This window comes from Zingiber officinale, chromosome 1A, assembly GCF_018446385.1.
Source record: "Zingiber officinale cultivar Zhangliang chromosome 1A, Zo_v1.1, whole genome shotgun sequence".
NCBI classification, from domain to species: Eukaryota; Viridiplantae; Streptophyta; class Magnoliopsida; order Zingiberales; family Zingiberaceae; genus Zingiber; species Zingiber officinale.
In genome coordinates, this window is record NC_055987.1 from 147237619 (window position 1) to 147254745 (window position 17127).

Below are 17127 nucleotides of genomic sequence, written 5' to 3' on the forward strand. Positions count from 1 at the left end.
CGCCGTATTCAACCGTAAAATGTAATACCGGACCGGGTTCGATCCGACCGCACATGCGATCCTACGAATTCAAACGAGAAAAAACAAAAAAGGCAGGTGAAGCAGGTATTATTAGACATCTGAAATCACGTCGTCCCCCCTTTGCTCTCTCTTCTTCTGCTTCGCTTCGGATCTCTACTCTCATAGCAGGATTGGCGCTGGGCGGTGCTGAGATGTCGGTCTCGAGCGACCCCGGATGTGCAGGGAAGAAGCCCCCCAAGCGTCTAGGCGGCATGGCGGAAGCCCTCTCCATCGCTTCCGATCTCGGCTTCCGCATCCCTGCAGTACAGGTCTATTCACCTCCCTTGTGTATTTGCACCGGGGTTGTTTTTTTTAAAAAAAACTTCACACTTTTGTTTGTCGCTTTTTTTACCTAGGAACTTCGATGCATTCATAGTCGGAGATATACATACTATGTTTCATTCTCTAGATTTTAAGATTTGGTTATCATTCGCTATTTAGTCAGTTAATTCCCAATTCAGTGTGTTATATATCGTATTGTGAATACCTGCAGGAAGATCAACAAAATTTGTCGAACTCCATTTGTGGGGATAAGGGGGATGACTTGATTAGGGTCTTGAGGCAGCTTACTACTGTGCAGAGAAATATAGCCAATTTACAAGTTGAACTACAAGGCCGAAAGGTGAAAAAAAATTGTTGCTTCCAAAACATTTTCTTTTTCACTTAAAATGTTTTTTTTTTCTGATGGACATACTAATATCGTATCTTTCCAATAACTTCTATTGTTGCTGTTGCATTATTGCTTTTGATGTGCTTCTCTCTGTGTTGTTGTCGTTGCATCATCATCCTTGATGTACACCAACTTGCCCTCCTTTGGCAAAGTTTTAGTTATTAACATCAAAAGTTTCTCTTATTGCAATTTCTACTTGGCTATATCAAAGTGAAATCTAGTAAGTTTTGGAGATAATACTTATTGTACACATGTTATTTAAACAATTCATGCATTTACAGAAGGGTTCCCTTTGGTTGCTAAGGAGTCCATTTATAAACCTGCCTATATATAAAATTGCAAGAGAAACAAAAGGAAAGGAGAGAGAAGAGAGAAAGTAAGTTGTTGATTTCCATTGTTTAGACTCTGGATGTGTTTTATAGAAAGGAAAAGAAGATAAATTATTTGTGGTTTGGTGTTGTTTGGTTAGAACAAGTAGAAAGGAAAGGAAGATAATGGTCCTCATATTTTCTAATTCCTTACAAAAAAATCCAGGATGAAATTTCCTTCTTAAAAAAAAAAAAGACTTCTCTCTTAGTGTAAACTTGTGCACATTATGTATGGTGTATGAGATATCTCTTCAACTATTTCCAGTTTTTCAAGCAATATGAATCAAGCTTAAATATGATCCCATTAGCCATTAGGTTGATTGTGCATGGAGATATCTTAAGGTTTAGATATGTTGAAGAAACTAGTTAACTCATTAATCTAGTTAGTACAATTTTAAGATAAACAAAAAAGAGACATTCAATTAATGGAAGTCTCATCAATGTTGGCTTTTCCTTTTCAAGAGAGTTTTTGTTTTCATGACAAATTTTCATCCTCCAACTTATGAAGTAGCTACTTTATAATGGTGACAATATTCATTCTCATGTAGTCCAAGGATACAATGAAAGTTAGGCTTATGTTACTTAAATGTTGCATATGGCTAGCTTCTTCTATATGGAATGATATTCTTTTCTGTTGATTGGTTATTTATCAAATACTTAAAGGAATCCATTTTGTGAGCTATGTATGAAAAATCTGAAGTTAATTTTTTGTCAGCAGGTTGACAGTCAACCATAAATTATATCATCTATTTTTCAAAGCATTGTCATGCTACGATATCCTGGCTACTTTGTGGATGCATTAACTATTCCATGATTTGCCAAACCACATTTGGTCATTTTCTGGTTTACAAATTGTGCTGACAGTGTAGTACTGAATACTGTAATTACGATGTGTCAATTCCATGTTATACATGGAGTTATAGTTGAACAATAGACCACAGAATTTTCCTGCCGCAGATATTTTGTTGTTGGTATTGTCGGACTGTTTTGGTAGTAGAAATGGATGTTTAAATCAATACAACAATCATTCTTTAGAAGAGAGAAAAAAGATATCTTTACCATTGGATCTAGAATGTGATGTAATCATGGTATTTCATTTGTTATTTGTTGGACTCGTTTTTGCAGTAGAAATGGATGTTTAAAACAATATAGCAATCCTTGTTTAGAAGGAAAAAAATACATCTTGACCGTTGGATTATAGAATGTGATGTAATTTTGGTATTCTCATTTGTTATTTATGATATACTTATTTGTTCTTTTTTCATCAGATAGTTTTTTCTGCTTTATTTGCTTAGGATGACAAGAACGTTGCTCATCTAACTCATGTTAGTGAAATGGAAAAGAAATGTGAGTCTTTGGCCAGAATTACTGCTATTTTGAAAGATGTAATTCAGAACAAGGTATGATTTTGGGAAGAGGAGCCATGGTTCATGTTTCTGTAATCATTTTGTTATACGTATACATTTTTTAGTTACTCTTTATGTTGCAAATTTTAAGTGACATTTTAAGCTTTTCAAATGAACTAATTTGAATCTGCATCTTGTATGTGACAGTGTTTTTTCTTACCCTGCTTTATTTTTTGAGGTTTTGGTTTTCATTTTATCATATACTTAGTTCTTCCTTTTCCCCATGTCACTGATATAAGGAAATAAAATAAGAAGTATTAAATGATGAACAGTTTCATAGGGTAATAGAGGATTGGATGTGTGGATCAAACACAGGGAAGAGGAGAATATTGAGTAAGAAAAAAAACACTGGGATGCAGAGTCAGCGATAACTTGCAAGAAACACCACAGTGATATAGACAAAATAAGCTATCAAAAAACATCTTGTTCTGCTTATACCCTATTGCGAGTCTTTTTCATTTCAAATGAAGTGTGCTGTGTGATCAAGGGAGTTCACGAGGAAAGACTAGTAAGGGCAGTGTTCAGATTGGTGTTCACTTAGTGAAAGATGTGAAAGAGTTCAAATTTATAGTCGCCGCCAAGAATGGTGGCTAGGAGCTAAGGCTGGTGAAGCTCTTGCCTTAGGGCTCAAACTATGTAGCATGGATACGGGTAGGGGCATCGTATCGGACACGACACGGATACGGCGATACAAAAATTTTTGAAAATATAAGACATGATACGGCTAGGATACGGCGATTATATATATATATATATATATATATATAATTAAAAATCCTAGAATAGAAAACCATATTACATCAATCATGATATCCATTACAAACAAAAAGTAAACATAACAAAATATAAAACACTAAATCCATCTTAAACAAGTAAAAAAAATCAAACATCCATACTCACTACTACAATATTTTTCTTTTGGCGTAACAAATTAAAAAAGTGTTGTTCCATTGACCATTGCACTTATACACACTGCACAGGAAGCCCGAACCAAAATGTGCAGTGTTATAACTGTTATGAGAAAGGTCTCGTGGATGTGCAGTTCTTTTTTTCAGAAGAAAGAAAAACGGAAAAGCAAAAACAAATTCAGAACAGTGATTTCAGAAGAAAAAACAAAAAGGTAAACTTGCCAAAAACTAGAGGGTGGCGGTGAGTAGTGGTGAGGTGAGCACGGCGAGCAGAGGCAAGCAGAACAGTGGCGAGGCGAGCAGAATAGCAAGCGAGGCAAGCAGGCGAGCAAAGCAGCGGCGAGAGCATAGCAATGGCGAGGTTTGCAGCAGCGAGTAGTGGCGAGGTTTGCAGCGGCGAGAGCAAGGAGGAAATAATCGAGAGCAACAAAAGACCGAAGATAGGAATTTAGGGTTTTGTTATGCCAAATTCATTTTAATTTATTTATTAATCAATCCTTAGAAATTTATTATTTTTCAATTTAAGCCTTATAACTTTTAATTTTTTACATTTGAGCCCAAACATATCCGGAAATGTGTCCCATCCGTGTCTTAGCCGTATCCTAACCGTATCCGATTGGTCAAACTTAAAAAAGTCAATGACACGGATTTTGTTGTATCCGACACATGTATTTGCGTGTCATGTCCGTGTATGTGTCGTGTTCGTGTCCAACACTTGAAAAAAAAAACTACAAGTGTCCGTGCTACACAGGGCTCAAAGGAGCACACAAGTTTTCCAAATAAGAAGCTACCTGTCTTTTGACTCTTTCCTCCACTTTTGGGAAGTCAGATAAAAATATGGAAACCTATTCCATCCATTACTCCATGTGTTCTTCTTATCCATTCATCCCCAATTCCTTTGAAGGAATTAATTGGAGTCAAATACATTTTTGGGGTCATCTGCCTATCCATGAATTCATTCATTCAATTTCTACCAAAGGATACAATGTCTTAAGCTTAGCCTACAATGTTATACGTTTTATGTTTTAAGCTTATAAATTTCTTGGGTTCATGAGTAAAATATTTTATTTTAAAATATGGATTACATAGGATGATTAATGAAATACGCTAAGTGATAGATTTACTTTTTTTTATATTGATGGATTAGGTTAGAGTAATTTGTATATAAATTGGTCAATGTAAACTTGTGTATATTGTGACACATGATGTTATGCATTATTCTTAATACAATTAATGTTAATTTTTTTATAAAAAAAATATGAACAACATATGCGCTTAGCTTAACTGCAAAATATTTGTAGAAACATGGAAATGAGGCCTCTAGCATTGAGTGGAAACACTAGAAAAGTCAAATCTTATTTTTGAGCTATTGCAATAACAGATTAAAAAAATATAGATCATTAGAATGCAGGAATGTGTTATAACTTAGTTGATTACCATAAAGCATTCAGATATTTGTAGAGTAACTGATATGGTGCCAAGTATAGCAATAGAACGGGTTCACGAACATATTCTTAATTATATTCCAACTTATTGTTTATTATTTCAAAAATCGTGGGGTTGAAATAACCTCACTATCCTCTACCATTGTAGAATAGGATCCATGTGGAAGAAGCTTATCCCAACCATCACAAATAGGCATCTAAAGAGTAGGTGATCATCTGCTTCTGTTTCCATGGCACAAATGCCACATGTTTCATTACTTAAAATGCCAATCATAGTGAAAAATAACTGTGTAGCTTGTTAAATGTGGGGTGATCATAACAAGATTGATATGCTGTAATAGAGAAGAAAGAACATCTACCTAAAATTACTTGACAAAACCAACTTCTAGCCCATTATCTGGATGTAGGGATAAGGCCAAGATATCTTGAAGTCGGTGTTTGTTTGAAACATCATTTGTTAAGCTAAAGTATTAGTGCACTAATCTTTTTTATGTTTTAACCTTGTAATGAAGTGAAGTTAAGATAATACATAATCTCTGCCTACTTACTGTTGGGGTTCTGTATTACCTAGCTGTTAACTTGTAGAAAGTGGGTTTTCTTCCTAGGCATGGTTAACTTGTTTGCCTTGACATATCAAAACATCAAATACAGATATGAGAGTTCCAGTTACTCCATTCTGTGTTAACGAGTCTGTGTCAATATATTTATACAGGCATATATATACTTATGTAGAACTAGAAGATTACTTTAGCATGGGGGTGTTGTCTCTTTGCTGCCTATTTACCATTAGGATGTCAAAATTTTACCAAAATATAGATTCCAGGGTTTAGACATGACTTACCTTGGCTTCTGGCTATTATATTATGTGAATTTAAAATATTCAATGGACATGTAACTGGTATGCATTTCATATGCCGCTTTAAGGATGCAACATTCTATTTGAAAATAATGCTTTTTTCTCAGGACCGAATCATTTCTAGACTACAGCAACCATATTCTTTAGACTGCATACCTGTGGAGGCTGAATATCAAGTAAGTAACTATATATATTGATGTATAGCAATATGCTGAAGGGGGTTATGTTGCAGTGCAATTTGTGATATTTGTTGGCATTGTTTACATAAAATTAGGATATATTGAATATTGTGTTTGTTTTTGGAAATGCTTTCAGTTTAGATAGGAAATTTGAAAGTAAAAAAAAATACATTTACTATTATTGACTTTTCTATAAAAGAAATTTATTTTTGGAATTAAATTTAAAAGACACCCTTATTCATAAAATTCAGATGGGCACCTTTCCTTTAAATATTATTGTATGCCCTTTATATTTCTCCTTACTTTGATTTATTGCAAAGGTGACTTACCATTGAAATTGTCCACTTTTCCTATTTTTTTTTTAAAAAAAGCATTGTAATTTCTCCGAAGGAAATAGTTTTATTGAAATAGTTTATTTTTTACTAATTTGAAATAAGAATCATGATAAACTCTTCAATAACTTAAGATCTGGTACAAGATATATTCACACCTTGATTCAGCAAAGATAATTACAATTTACATCTGAAATTCTGAAACTAAAAGGTTAAAACTCTTTTTAGTTTCAGGTGGGATTAATCAACAGTTTAGAAAGTGAACATCCATATAGATTTTTGTTGGAAATTCATATAGATTTTTATTGAAAATCAGCAAATGTAGATAATTTTAATAACACTATGCACCTTTCAAATAAATTAGGATACAGAGGAATAAAATGGGTGTATTCCTTTGATAATGATCAATATAGGAGAGATTTTTTGATAATTTAGAAATAAAGGGCGATCAGTTTTTTAAATTGCTCAAGAAAACAAAATATTATAAAAGATGTTAGAAAATGAACAGTTATCTGAGAAATAGAAGACAATTCTCTTTTCCACAAACAAAATTTGATATGTTTTCATAACGTTTCAGAAACAATTCTCAGAGCTATTGCTTAAGGCTGCTAGTGACTATGGAGCTCTTACAGCTGCAGTTGCTGATTTTCAATGGTGCCAGAACTTCAAAGAACCGCCTACAATATGGGGGGTATGCTAAATGATATATTTATTTTTTTGTTGACTCCAGCATTTGTGCATACTTATTGTTTTCTGGAAGTTTTTCAGTCAGTATGTTTTTAATTTTTTGCTTCAGTTAACTGGAGACAAGATTTGAGCATGATTAATATTTGTTTTGCATATTTTAATCAAACAATTTACCTAAAATGATTAGTCCTTTGTTTTTCAATATGCACACCCTGTCGATGTCTAAACCATTTACCTTTGATGCCAGATTCCAATTTTGTGTTTGGATAAATTGCAGTGAATTTATCAAAAAGCACTCCAGTGTGCAGTAAGTTTAAACAGTTTAGAGATACTGCAAGTGGGAAATGTTAGAGAGTTTGGTTTCTATTTTCATTTTCTGAAAAATATGCATTTTTTCTTTTTTTTTTTTTAGAAAATAATTTTTAAACATTTTTTACTTTCCCATAAAATGATATCTCCTTAGAAAATAAATATGGAAATTGCCAACCAAAAATATTTTTTATTTTCTTAAAAATATGAAAATAGAAAATTTACTGCCTTAACTTCTTGAACCTTGTGCTTGAGTAAACTGGTTGAAACAGGCCGTCTATTGTAGGCTAATCACCAAATCCAGACTTTGTGTTCCTGTGAGCAGATACTTAGTAAACCCACCCATGTGCAGTGATATTGGATTTTATTCATTGTTTTGGAAATCTAGACACATATCATACTCAATGAGCTTATGTTAAGGATGTTTTCATTAATATCAATGGTGTATTTGATTCATGGAATACATGGCATAGTTATTGATAGAGAATAAAATAAGGAAAAAAATGAGGAGAAATAAATTTTCTTGGTTTGGTTCATCTAATTGATAAAGAATAATATGCTTTTATTTGATTGGTAATATTATGAGAAATACATTTCTTAGTTTTTACATGATAAAATACTCATAAAATATTTTAACTTGCTGCACTTGCATGATTTCCCTAATTAGTCCATCTTACATGATCCAGGTAGCCTGAACCTACTACTTGACCTACCCAACCTGATCCACTCAAGCAGCCCAATTGGATCGACTGATGCTCGAACAACTTAGCCTACCAGACCATTCGCCTTGATTGATTCCTTGGACCAACTAGTTTACACATCTCAACCTGCTCATTTGACCTATCTAGTTCAACCAATTCGTCCGCCCGACTGATCTGATTGGCCTGTCACAAGTCTAATTAGCCTGCCCGCCAACGCTACTAGCTAGCCCAGCCTGACTGGCCCAGCCTACCCTTGCAGTTCTACGAGGCTGTTTATCCTAAACAACCCGTCAGCCCTGTTCAACCTGACATATCTGTTCAGCCAAATCAACCCATTTGGATTACACTTGTCTAGCCTAGTTAGTTCAGTTGGAATAATTGAATGTACTATTTGTATGATAGAATACTTTTGTCAAATTTAACTCTAGCTCGTATTAGATAATCTTTGGTTATGAAGCTTTCTCAGCCTTGTTAAGTCCTTTTTTTTTTGTATCCTAACCTGCAGGAAATGCTGCGTCCTATCCCTGCTGCTCTGGCATCGTGCACCCGCTTCTTTGAAGCCATGTCTGCTATGAGGGATTCGTTTGCGACGCTCCAACGATTTCGTGTCAGTAACTCTTCCTCACCCATGACTCCGAGTGACACTTCAGGGGGCGACTCAAAGTTTGTAACACCGTCTCCGCAGTGGAGGGAGGGCACGACAAGGTCAGATGATTCCTTGGTTGACGATAGCTGGAGGCAGCAGCAAGATCTTACACTGGAAGCTAGCGATGAGATCAGTCACAGGAGGCTTTCCTGGCCCTCCCCTGTCAAGAAGGGCTTGTGAGATGTATCTCCTATTTTTCACTTTGTGATGAATATTAAAGCATCGACTTAAAATCAACAATGGCTGGAAGGGCTTGCTTATCCCTACATACTCTGCCATCACATTTTTAACTCCTTTAATGTTTTTTACACAAGGTATGATCAATATTTTTAACTCCTTTAAATTTGTTTAATTTAAATTTTTATTGGAGCCTGTCTTGGGTCTCTGGTTCTCTGGAGTTCACATGCGGGCTCGATAAATTGGCCGAAGGAATCTTGTGGTGGCCCAATTTGACACCGAAAAGGCACCATCGCCAGGCAGTTGGATTCACGTCATTGACCCCAGAGATATCAAAAGGTCATATCAGCCCAGAGTACAGCGGCCGTATATCTGCTCAAATTTTCAATCGACGGTTTAACCGATCATATTTTTAATAAACAGTAAATCTAAAAATATTGGATTGATAGTGGGTCGTTATGAATATTTTTTAATTTATCTTCTGGCCGATCAAAAATTTTACAAAACCAATCGATCATTTCAAAATTGATAGGCGTAAATACGTCGCATCCAATAACAAATAAAACAAACTCACGAGCTAAGTCAGAGTTCAGACAAAGCCATTTTATACTTACAAATAGTGTGAAAACAAGATGGAGAAATTAGTGAAGTCCACACACGAAATGGTGCTACGAGCTTTCGGTCAAGATTTCAACGATTGGATAACTGCTCATTGGGACAAAGACAAAGGACAAAGGACTTTTGGTAGGGGAGCAAGATAAGACCTAAAAGTTTGTTCATCCTAGCGTACTCATCAATCCATTCTAGAGAAATATTTACCTGATTTGAATTCCAAACTTAGGGGGCGTTTGGTTTAAGGGAATAAAAGTAAGGAATGAGAATAGCAATCAATATTAATGTTTGGATTACAACAATGGGAATGAAAATGAGGGAATGATTCTCTATTAATGGGTAATGGCTTATTCCGGTGTCCCACCCCTTCAATCACCGATTCCTGGATTTGCATCAATCAAAATTTCTCATTAATTCCTAAAATGCCCTTAACCTAATATTCTCCATCGCATTTCTCTCCTCTCGTTGCAACCTGTTCCCAAACGACGCCAACGCCGCACCTCGCCCGACGCCGAACGTCGCCACCTGCCGAACGCCTCCACCTCGCCGAACGTCGCCACCTCGTCGGGGATTCGAAGATCCCCTTCCTCCCCGAATCTGAACGCCTCCACCTTCCCAGTATCGTTGTACCGGTGACCTAGGTTTTTCGACCGGATCACGAACCGTTGAATCTCCTCCCCACGCTCACTACCAGGTAACCCTTCAATGCAATGTCTTTTCCTCTCGATTCGAAGATATCTGTGTCCTCGAACATAATCCCTTCTACAATCGTTTAGAAATGTCTGTAAAGTTAACAGAAAACCTGCTTGTTTAGAACATAATCCCACGCTCACCACCAGAAAACCTGCTTGTTTAAAATGTTGAAGTTAAGTGCTTTGGCAACGTTCACATTCAGATTTTGGCTGTGACCTGATACGCTACTTTAGCAACCAAAGCATGACTGATGAAAAAAAGAATAGTATGTTGATAATCATATAAATGAAAAGTGGGAAGCGTGTACACATGAATTACATGTTGGTAATTCCTTTTTTTGGAAGTGTAGATCATCTCATTTCATGGGGCGGTGCTGTAGATGAATGATTAAGCAATCACATGTGCCAAAACAGAAAGGAATAAAGGCAAATTGTTAAGTGGTATGAAGTATATATGAAGTGCTAGGGCAAGGATATACAAGCAAATTAATTGCTTTAACTATCAGGATGTTACAATTATAGTACGAGTTCAGGTTTTAGAAAGGGCTTCAAATGTTTTGATCATTGCAAGCCAAAAAGGCTGGGTGGTAGGGCCCTCTTTGGATGGGGCAAGATCATGAGAAATGATGAGGATTTGAGACCCACAGTCAGATCTAGACAAGTGAACACCATTATTTAATCTACCTCTAAAAAAATTAGCACTTCCTTTGGTCGTTTGATTCAAGAGATTACATTTGAAACTAGATTATAACAAACATATAGAGTCATGACATTGTGTGAGATAATCTAATGTTGCCAACATAACTAACCAGTAGATGATTTAATAGGTAGAGTTTTATTAGGAACTATTTCAATATATGCTAGCTTGACCTTAATCGTGTTTAACTTGGTTCAAGATGCATGGGTCATACTTTAGATGTTAACATAATTTATTTTATCCAAGGCAGAAACACTTTATATTAAGATCAATTGATCTTTATTATATTGATCATGCATTTTTTTAATTCTTCTATTTTTTTTTTTGTACTTTTCAATCCCTTAATTGATGTTTTTTTTACTTGTATTGTTGTAGAAAAGCATGACACGACCTCCTTTTAATAGCAGAAGTCAAAATTTAATGTGCACATTGTGGGTTACACATATTATACTTATGGCTGTTATGGTTCTCATATTCTATCAACATTCGTATCGAATATATCGACGTACTAAAATTTGCCGAATAAAAAATAAGGAAGAAAAACGAATTAAGCGAATGCAATGGATATTTAGCCTTACAAAAGAGAGTGATGCATTTTGTATTAGTGAACTCCGCATGGATAGACGAACCTTTGAGATATTATGTGATATGGTAAGAGACATTGGGGGATTAAAAGACACAAGAAATGCGTCTGTTGATGAAATTGTTGCATTTTTTATCTATGTTCTGGCACATCACAAGAAAAACAGAACAATTAGTCTACTTTTTCATCGAAGTCAAGAGACTGTGAGCCGTCACTTCAATCTGTGTCTTCATGCAATTTTGAAGCTTCACCACATATTACTCCAAACACCAGAACCTATATCCGAAAACTGTGAAGATGACAGATGGAAACCATTTAAGGTAATAATATATGATAAATATTTAGTAACATGTTAGGGTCATTATGTTTTAGTAGTATTTCTTATTAATTCATTTGAATAATATAGGGTTGCTTAGGCGCGTTAGATGGTACTTTTATTCCAGTAACACCTCCTAAAGAAGAAAAACAACGTTATCGTACAAGGAAAGGAGGTATAGCGACAAATGTGTTGGGAGTATGTTCCCCAAATATGCAATTTATATATGTGTTACCTGGATGGGAAGGTTCTGCTCACGACGGTCGTGTTCTTCGTGATGCCATTAGTAGGCCTACTGGGCTTAAAGTTCCTCAAGGTATATATAAAAAAGTTGTGAATTAACTAATTACCTTAATTTTAAATTTCTAAATTAAGTTGTTTATTGTAGTCTTACATTTAATATTGTTTTATTGCCAAAGGTTGTTACTACTTGGTGGATGCTGGTTATTGTAATTCTTCTGGATTTCTTGCCCCTTATCGTGGACATAGGTATCATCTTAATGAGTTTGATGGTCATCGACCCGAGACTCCGGAAGAATATTTTAATATGAAGCATTCTCGAGCAAGAAATGTAATTGAGAGGTGTTTTGGTTTGTTGAAGGGGCGTTGGAAAATTCTAGCATCCCCTTCTTTCTTCCCAATACAAACCCAAGTCCGTATTATTATTTCCTGTTGTCTACTCCATAATCTGATTCGCAAATTTATGAGTACAGATCCTCAGGAATCTATAGAGGATGATGAAGAAAGCGAAGATGAGGAAAGCGATGATGATGATGAAGTGGAATACATACGAACAATTGCCCCAACTGACCAGTGGAATGCGTTCAGAAATAATATGGCAATTGAAATGTTTAATAATTGGAGAAATGGAGTTTTTAATATGGGATGACTATTGCATATGTTTGTGATTTTGTTGTATTTTTATTAGAACATTTTCAATTTGATGTGGGATGTTGTATGACTCTGCTAGCTGTCTTATGTATTGCCTAACTGTTTCAACATTATTTGATATTTATATTTTTGAGTTGTTATATAATGTGTATAATTACATTATTATGCTTTTGGAATTTGTATTTTTTGAACCACAGTATGATGAAAAGTAGTACAGTGGATGTGCATAACCAAGAGACAAATGAAGTGGAATACGGAAGAGGCAAGAATAAGCGATTTTGGACAGAGGAGGAAAGTTGGGTTTTAATTAGATGTTTACAAGATATGGCCACTGATCCTCTTTGGAAAACAGATGGTGGTTTTAAGAACAATTACATGAATGAGATAAGAAGATTAATGGTGCAAAAGTTACCCCAGTTGATAATTGAAGTGAAACACATTGACTCTAGGATCAAGTTCTTGAAGGGAAGGTACCATGCTATTAATGAAATGTGCAAGCAGAGTGGATGTTCTTGGAATGATGTTGAAAAAAAGATTGCTTGTGAATTTACATGGTATACCGAATGGATTAAGGTATGTCAATTCATGTGTTTTAATTTGTAATTTTATAATATTGTCTGTTAGAGGTATATGCTGATGTTACTTTGATATTGTACCTTTTTTTTTACACAAATTCACAATTGGTTTGATCCAAATCTAGCCCAATCCATGCAGTCTCTGACTATGATTTTTAATCCTGTGAGATGAAATATGCGCATGAATTTTAATGTGATTGACTCTTATAGATTGTGACATACCTCAGCCAATTAGATTTAGGTGAAATGAACAACGTTTATTTTGCTCTTGAAAACACATCAATTTGCTAATGTTCTTGACCCGAAATTGATTCATTCTAGCTTTGTAGAGTATAACTTCATCACCAAATGTGGTGTGCTCATCAATTTACTATGATGTCAGTTTCATTTACTTTCGAGGGGAACACAATCTCGGATGCTTAGATTTTATAGGTTTGTTCTTTTCTTTTTTTGTTAGTAGTAATCCTTTGTATTTCCATGCTCGTAATCACCTTCCGACGTTTCAATTAATTTTGTGCATGTAATCGAGTCTTTGGTCTTTGTACATGTAAGTGAACAAGTGAAATTAATCTTTTTTTGATGATTTGTAATTTGTCAAGTTTGCTAAATCAAGTTGATGACATTTCTCATCTGATATTTTTTGCTGCTGTAGACTATGATTGGCATCCTCTTTTTCCTATTTGAGTTCTTACATGACCAACCACTAGCAATCCAGGTCTTAACTCTTGTATGGCTGTGTGAGTTATTTACGATGATGATCGGTAATATCTCTGTTTGTCTTGTTGTTAATGACTCTACTGTATTGACTTATGCCAGGTGTGCAACTTTAGGTTATACAGTTTGTAGCAAACAGAGTTCTAATTTTAAGTTGGAGTAGTAGCCATAATCAGTTATGTGTATTAGGTCCTCAACCTTAGTGTGCCTCCAAATGATGCAAAAGCTAGCATCTGGATATGGTGTATCAATTATGTGTTCAGCCATTCATGAATCTGTACTTTAACATGGCTATGTTGTTTTTTTTTTTTATGTAGAATCTAATTATAATTTTGGCTTTGTATTTTTTTTACAGATTCACAAAGATGCTAAGGGCTTATATAATGTCTCATTCCCTTACTTTACGGATTTGGATATGGTATATGGCAAGGATCGAGCAACGGGAGATGTGGCTGAAGATCCACTTGCTGCTGAGCAGAATTTAGGAAATGCTACTGTTACTTTGACTGTGACAGATGAGAGTGATTCCAACACTGAAATTGAATTTTTATCTACCATGGAGTCACTGCCATCTAATTCTTCCAGTTCATCTGCTGCCAAGAAAAAATGCACTCATCAAGTTCATAAAGCTTCAAAGAAAACCAAGTTTGCACCAGTGAAGAATGCTGAAACTGAGTATAAGGAATTTAATGATAAAATTCGGGGTTTTATGAAGAGTCTTGATGGTCACCTTAGCACAATGTCAACTTGGATGCAAGGTACAACCTCAAGAATGCCACAAGTTCTTGAACTGCTAGAAAAGCATGGGTTCAGTGGTCCAGATAAGTACAAGGCTTCTAAAGTAATTTGTCAAGATCCTTTGAATATTGACTTGTTATTCAGTTTAGATTCCACTGAAGTGAGGGAATATGTGCTCACTTTAATATAACTAAAGTCGGTTAAGATCCTGATTTTGGCATTGTTATCCTCAACTATTGAGGTTAATGTTTATGGATAGGTTTATATTTTGCTTCTCATAGTTGGTTTTGCATTGAGACATTTTATTTTGTATTAAACAAGTAGATGATGTTTAAAATGGATATGGGCAGCATTATTATTGATATTGTTTTTGGTGATATTTTGAATATGTTACTTGATAATTGTTTAAAATGGTTTGGTGATATTTTGAATATGTTACTTGAAGAGAGACTCGGTTTGATGTGAAGTTGATTTGAACAGTGTTGCTTAAGTCTAATCTCACATATTTGTTTTCAAGGATTTTTTTTTATCTAATTGTGAAGATGAGAACCTGAGCAACTACGTGTTGATGTTCAATATTTTACATTTTAAAATTGTGTGTTTCTATTTCAAATTAAAATGAATCAAATTTAAATACATAAATAATTAAAATAAAAAAATTAAAATGTTTTTGTGATTATTATAACATGTATGTTATTTTAAAAAATATAGATATTATTTTTTTTAATAATTTTTAATGCATTAACTAATAAGGGTAAAACTGGAAATTTATTTGATTCTCATTACTAATGTTGATTCGAAACAAACATTATCAATTATAATCATATCCATTCCAGATTTTGAACCAAACGCTGATAATGCAATCCTGATTCCCATTCCCATTGACCCTATAATCAAACCCATTACCATTCCGATTGATAAATTTGAACCAAACGTCCCCTTAAAGTTGATAACCACTAGACGCTCCCAAAAAAACGAAATAAGTCTTGAAAGATCAAAGATGTAGAGATTTAGTTTGACTGGTGGAGCACGACTACATGAGGTGGGTATTGATGCAGTTGGAAAATTAGTTTTAGTGGCAAATAAATTAATAGAGATAAAGATGGTTATTTAATGAGTAGATCGTCATAAATTAATTTTTCGGATGAATGAGAAATTAATGTCTAATGAAGATTCGTTCAATATTATCGAATGAAAATTTGACTTATATATGAGTTGGATTCATGGATAAACACTAACTCGGGTATATAGAACCATTAAAGGTATGAAATTATAATCAATTTTGTTGATTAATTAATTAATTGATTAAAAGATTAATCATTGTGATATTAATTAAATGATTAATTAATATGTATAATAGATTAAGTAAATAGTTAATCAGATTAATCAATTAAATTAATTATTCATAATGAAAAGATTTAAATGAAAAGATTTAAGGGAAAAGATAAATTCCATATCCTTTCACCTCTTGAAAAAAAAAAATTCACCTCTTAGGAATAACCCTTCATCCCTATAAAACAAACTTTATTTATTCCACTCAACTCAATTAATTCAAGTTGTGAATTCTCCTCTTGAGTTCTCTTCTCTCTCACCTCTCTTAAGAGTTTTAAGGCTTCGAAAATTCGACAGGGCTCAAATTTTGAAGTGCTCCTATTTCAAGACGCAAGTCTTTGTATCTTAGGAGATAATTGCCAATAAATCGTAAGCACCTAGGCGAGGTAATATCATCTTAAAGAAAGAAAAACTAGCTTTCATCTCAACCTTAATACTCTTATCTTTATGTATAAGTTTACCCAAAAGAATTGTGTCGATATCCGAAGGGATAACTCGATAGCCGACGAGATTAGGTCGGTAACGACGATATTAAGAAGGGTGTGTCTTTTACCTGAAGGGGTACTTCGATAATCGAAAGAGGATGTCGAGAGTATAAATGGGACAAGGTCCACATCGCCATCCTAAGCTCTGCCGATTAGAGTCATTGACTTATCGTCGAGATGACTAATCGGGCTCAACTATTGGATCTCAACACCGAAGATCCATATACCTATATTTTAAAATACTAACAATCTTAAGACGATATTAGCGATTATGGCGACCGTGGATCCCACTCCTACTAGAGAGAAATTGGAGAAATTCTCCTTAATCGTCTTCAAGCAATGATAGTAAAAGACACTGCATTACTTGAAGAAAATGTATCTTTTAAGGTTACTATCAAAAGATGTCCTAGCGGATCTAAAAGTGAATCTCAAGCGATGGGAGAGTTATTCGCAAGAAAGAATATAATTTTCCTATGTGAGAATCATGCCTTAAAAGGATGGATAACAAAATTATACCATGGGTATAATGTAACAATGATGGTCAAGACTTTGTGGGGATCATTTGACTAAAATTACAAAGTTGAGGATAATGAGTTTAAATTATCGAAAAAGAGGGCTAATGAAAGTCTTCAGATAGAAATCAAGCTCACTTAGTAAAAAGCTAAACTTGACTATGACTCAATATGACCTAAGTGGAGGTCAAAATAGATGAGTTAAAAGGATTGCATCACATGTGTTGAAAGTGACT

At 34.6% G+C, this 17127-nt stretch overlaps 3 protein-coding genes across 4 annotated transcripts; all 3 read left to right on the plus strand.

Annotated features, from left to right (window-relative positions):
* The first annotated feature begins 38 nt into the window (after positions 1–38).
* LOC122037885 (AUGMIN subunit 2-like) lies at positions 39–8910 on the plus strand. Of its 2 annotated transcripts, XM_042597344.1 has the most exons (7): positions 39–329; positions 554–682; positions 2394–2498; positions 5821–5889; positions 6802–6915; positions 8427–8528; positions 8607–8910. In XM_042597344.1, the coding sequence occupies exons 1-7, from the start codon at positions 54–56 to the stop codon at positions 8745–8747; spliced, it is 936 nt and encodes a 311-aa protein (XP_042453278.1). In that variant the 5' UTR covers positions 39–53; the 3' UTR covers positions 8748–8910. The 2 variants fall into 2 exon arrangements, with proteins under 2 accessions (XP_042453278.1, XP_042453277.1); XM_042597343.1 differs by having other exon boundaries at positions 8427–8910.
* A 2215-nt stretch (positions 8911–11125) lies between these two features.
* Positions 11126–12609, plus strand: LOC122037886 (protein ALP1-like). Its single transcript, XM_042597345.1, has 3 exons — positions 11126–11648; positions 11735–11960; positions 12064–12609. Exons 1-3 carry the CDS (start codon positions 11127–11129, stop codon positions 12531–12533), a joined length of 1218 nt encoding a protein of 405 aa, XP_042453279.1. The 5' UTR covers position 11126; the 3' UTR covers positions 12534–12609.
* Positions 12610–12634: 25 nt separating this feature from the next.
* Positions 12635–14752, plus strand: LOC122004750. The gene is made up of 2 exons (XM_042559591.1): positions 12635–13108; positions 14180–14752. Exons 1-2 carry the CDS (start codon positions 12680–12682, stop codon positions 14750–14752), a joined length of 1002 nt encoding a protein of 333 aa, XP_042415525.1. The 5' UTR covers positions 12635–12679.
* The last annotated feature ends 2375 nt before the right edge of the window (positions 14753–17127 follow it).

Excerpts from the sequence above, each read along its gene's own strand:
- LOC122037885 (XM_042597343.1), top strand. The coding sequence starts at position 54 with ATGCGATCCTACGAATTCAAACGAGAAAAAACAAAAAAGGCAGGTGAA. Across the intron at positions 683-2,393 it reads TTGAACTACAAGGCCGAAAG|GATGACAAGAACGTTGCTCA; the intron begins GTGAAAAAAAAT and ends TTATTTGCTTAG. Across the intron at positions 2,499-5,820 it reads AAGATGTAATTCAGAACAAG|GACCGAATCATTTCTAGACT; the intron begins GTATGATTTTGG and ends CTTTTTTCTCAG.
- LOC122037886 (XM_042597345.1), top strand. The coding sequence starts at position 11,127 with ATGACACGACCTCCTTTTAATAGCAGAAGTCAAAATTTAATGTGCACA. Across the intron at positions 11,649-11,734 it reads ACAGATGGAAACCATTTAAG|GGTTGCTTAGGCGCGTTAGA; the intron begins GTAATAATATAT and ends TGAATAATATAG. Across the intron at positions 11,961-12,063 it reads TGGGCTTAAAGTTCCTCAAG|GTTGTTACTACTTGGTGGAT; the intron begins GTATATATAAAA and ends TTATTGCCAAAG.
- LOC122004750 (XM_042559591.1), top strand. The coding sequence starts at position 12,680 with ATGTGTATAATTACATTATTATGCTTTTGGAATTTGTATTTTTTGAAC. Across the intron at positions 13,109-14,179 it reads GGTATACCGAATGGATTAAG|ATTCACAAAGATGCTAAGGG; the intron begins GTATGTCAATTC and ends TTTTTTTTACAG.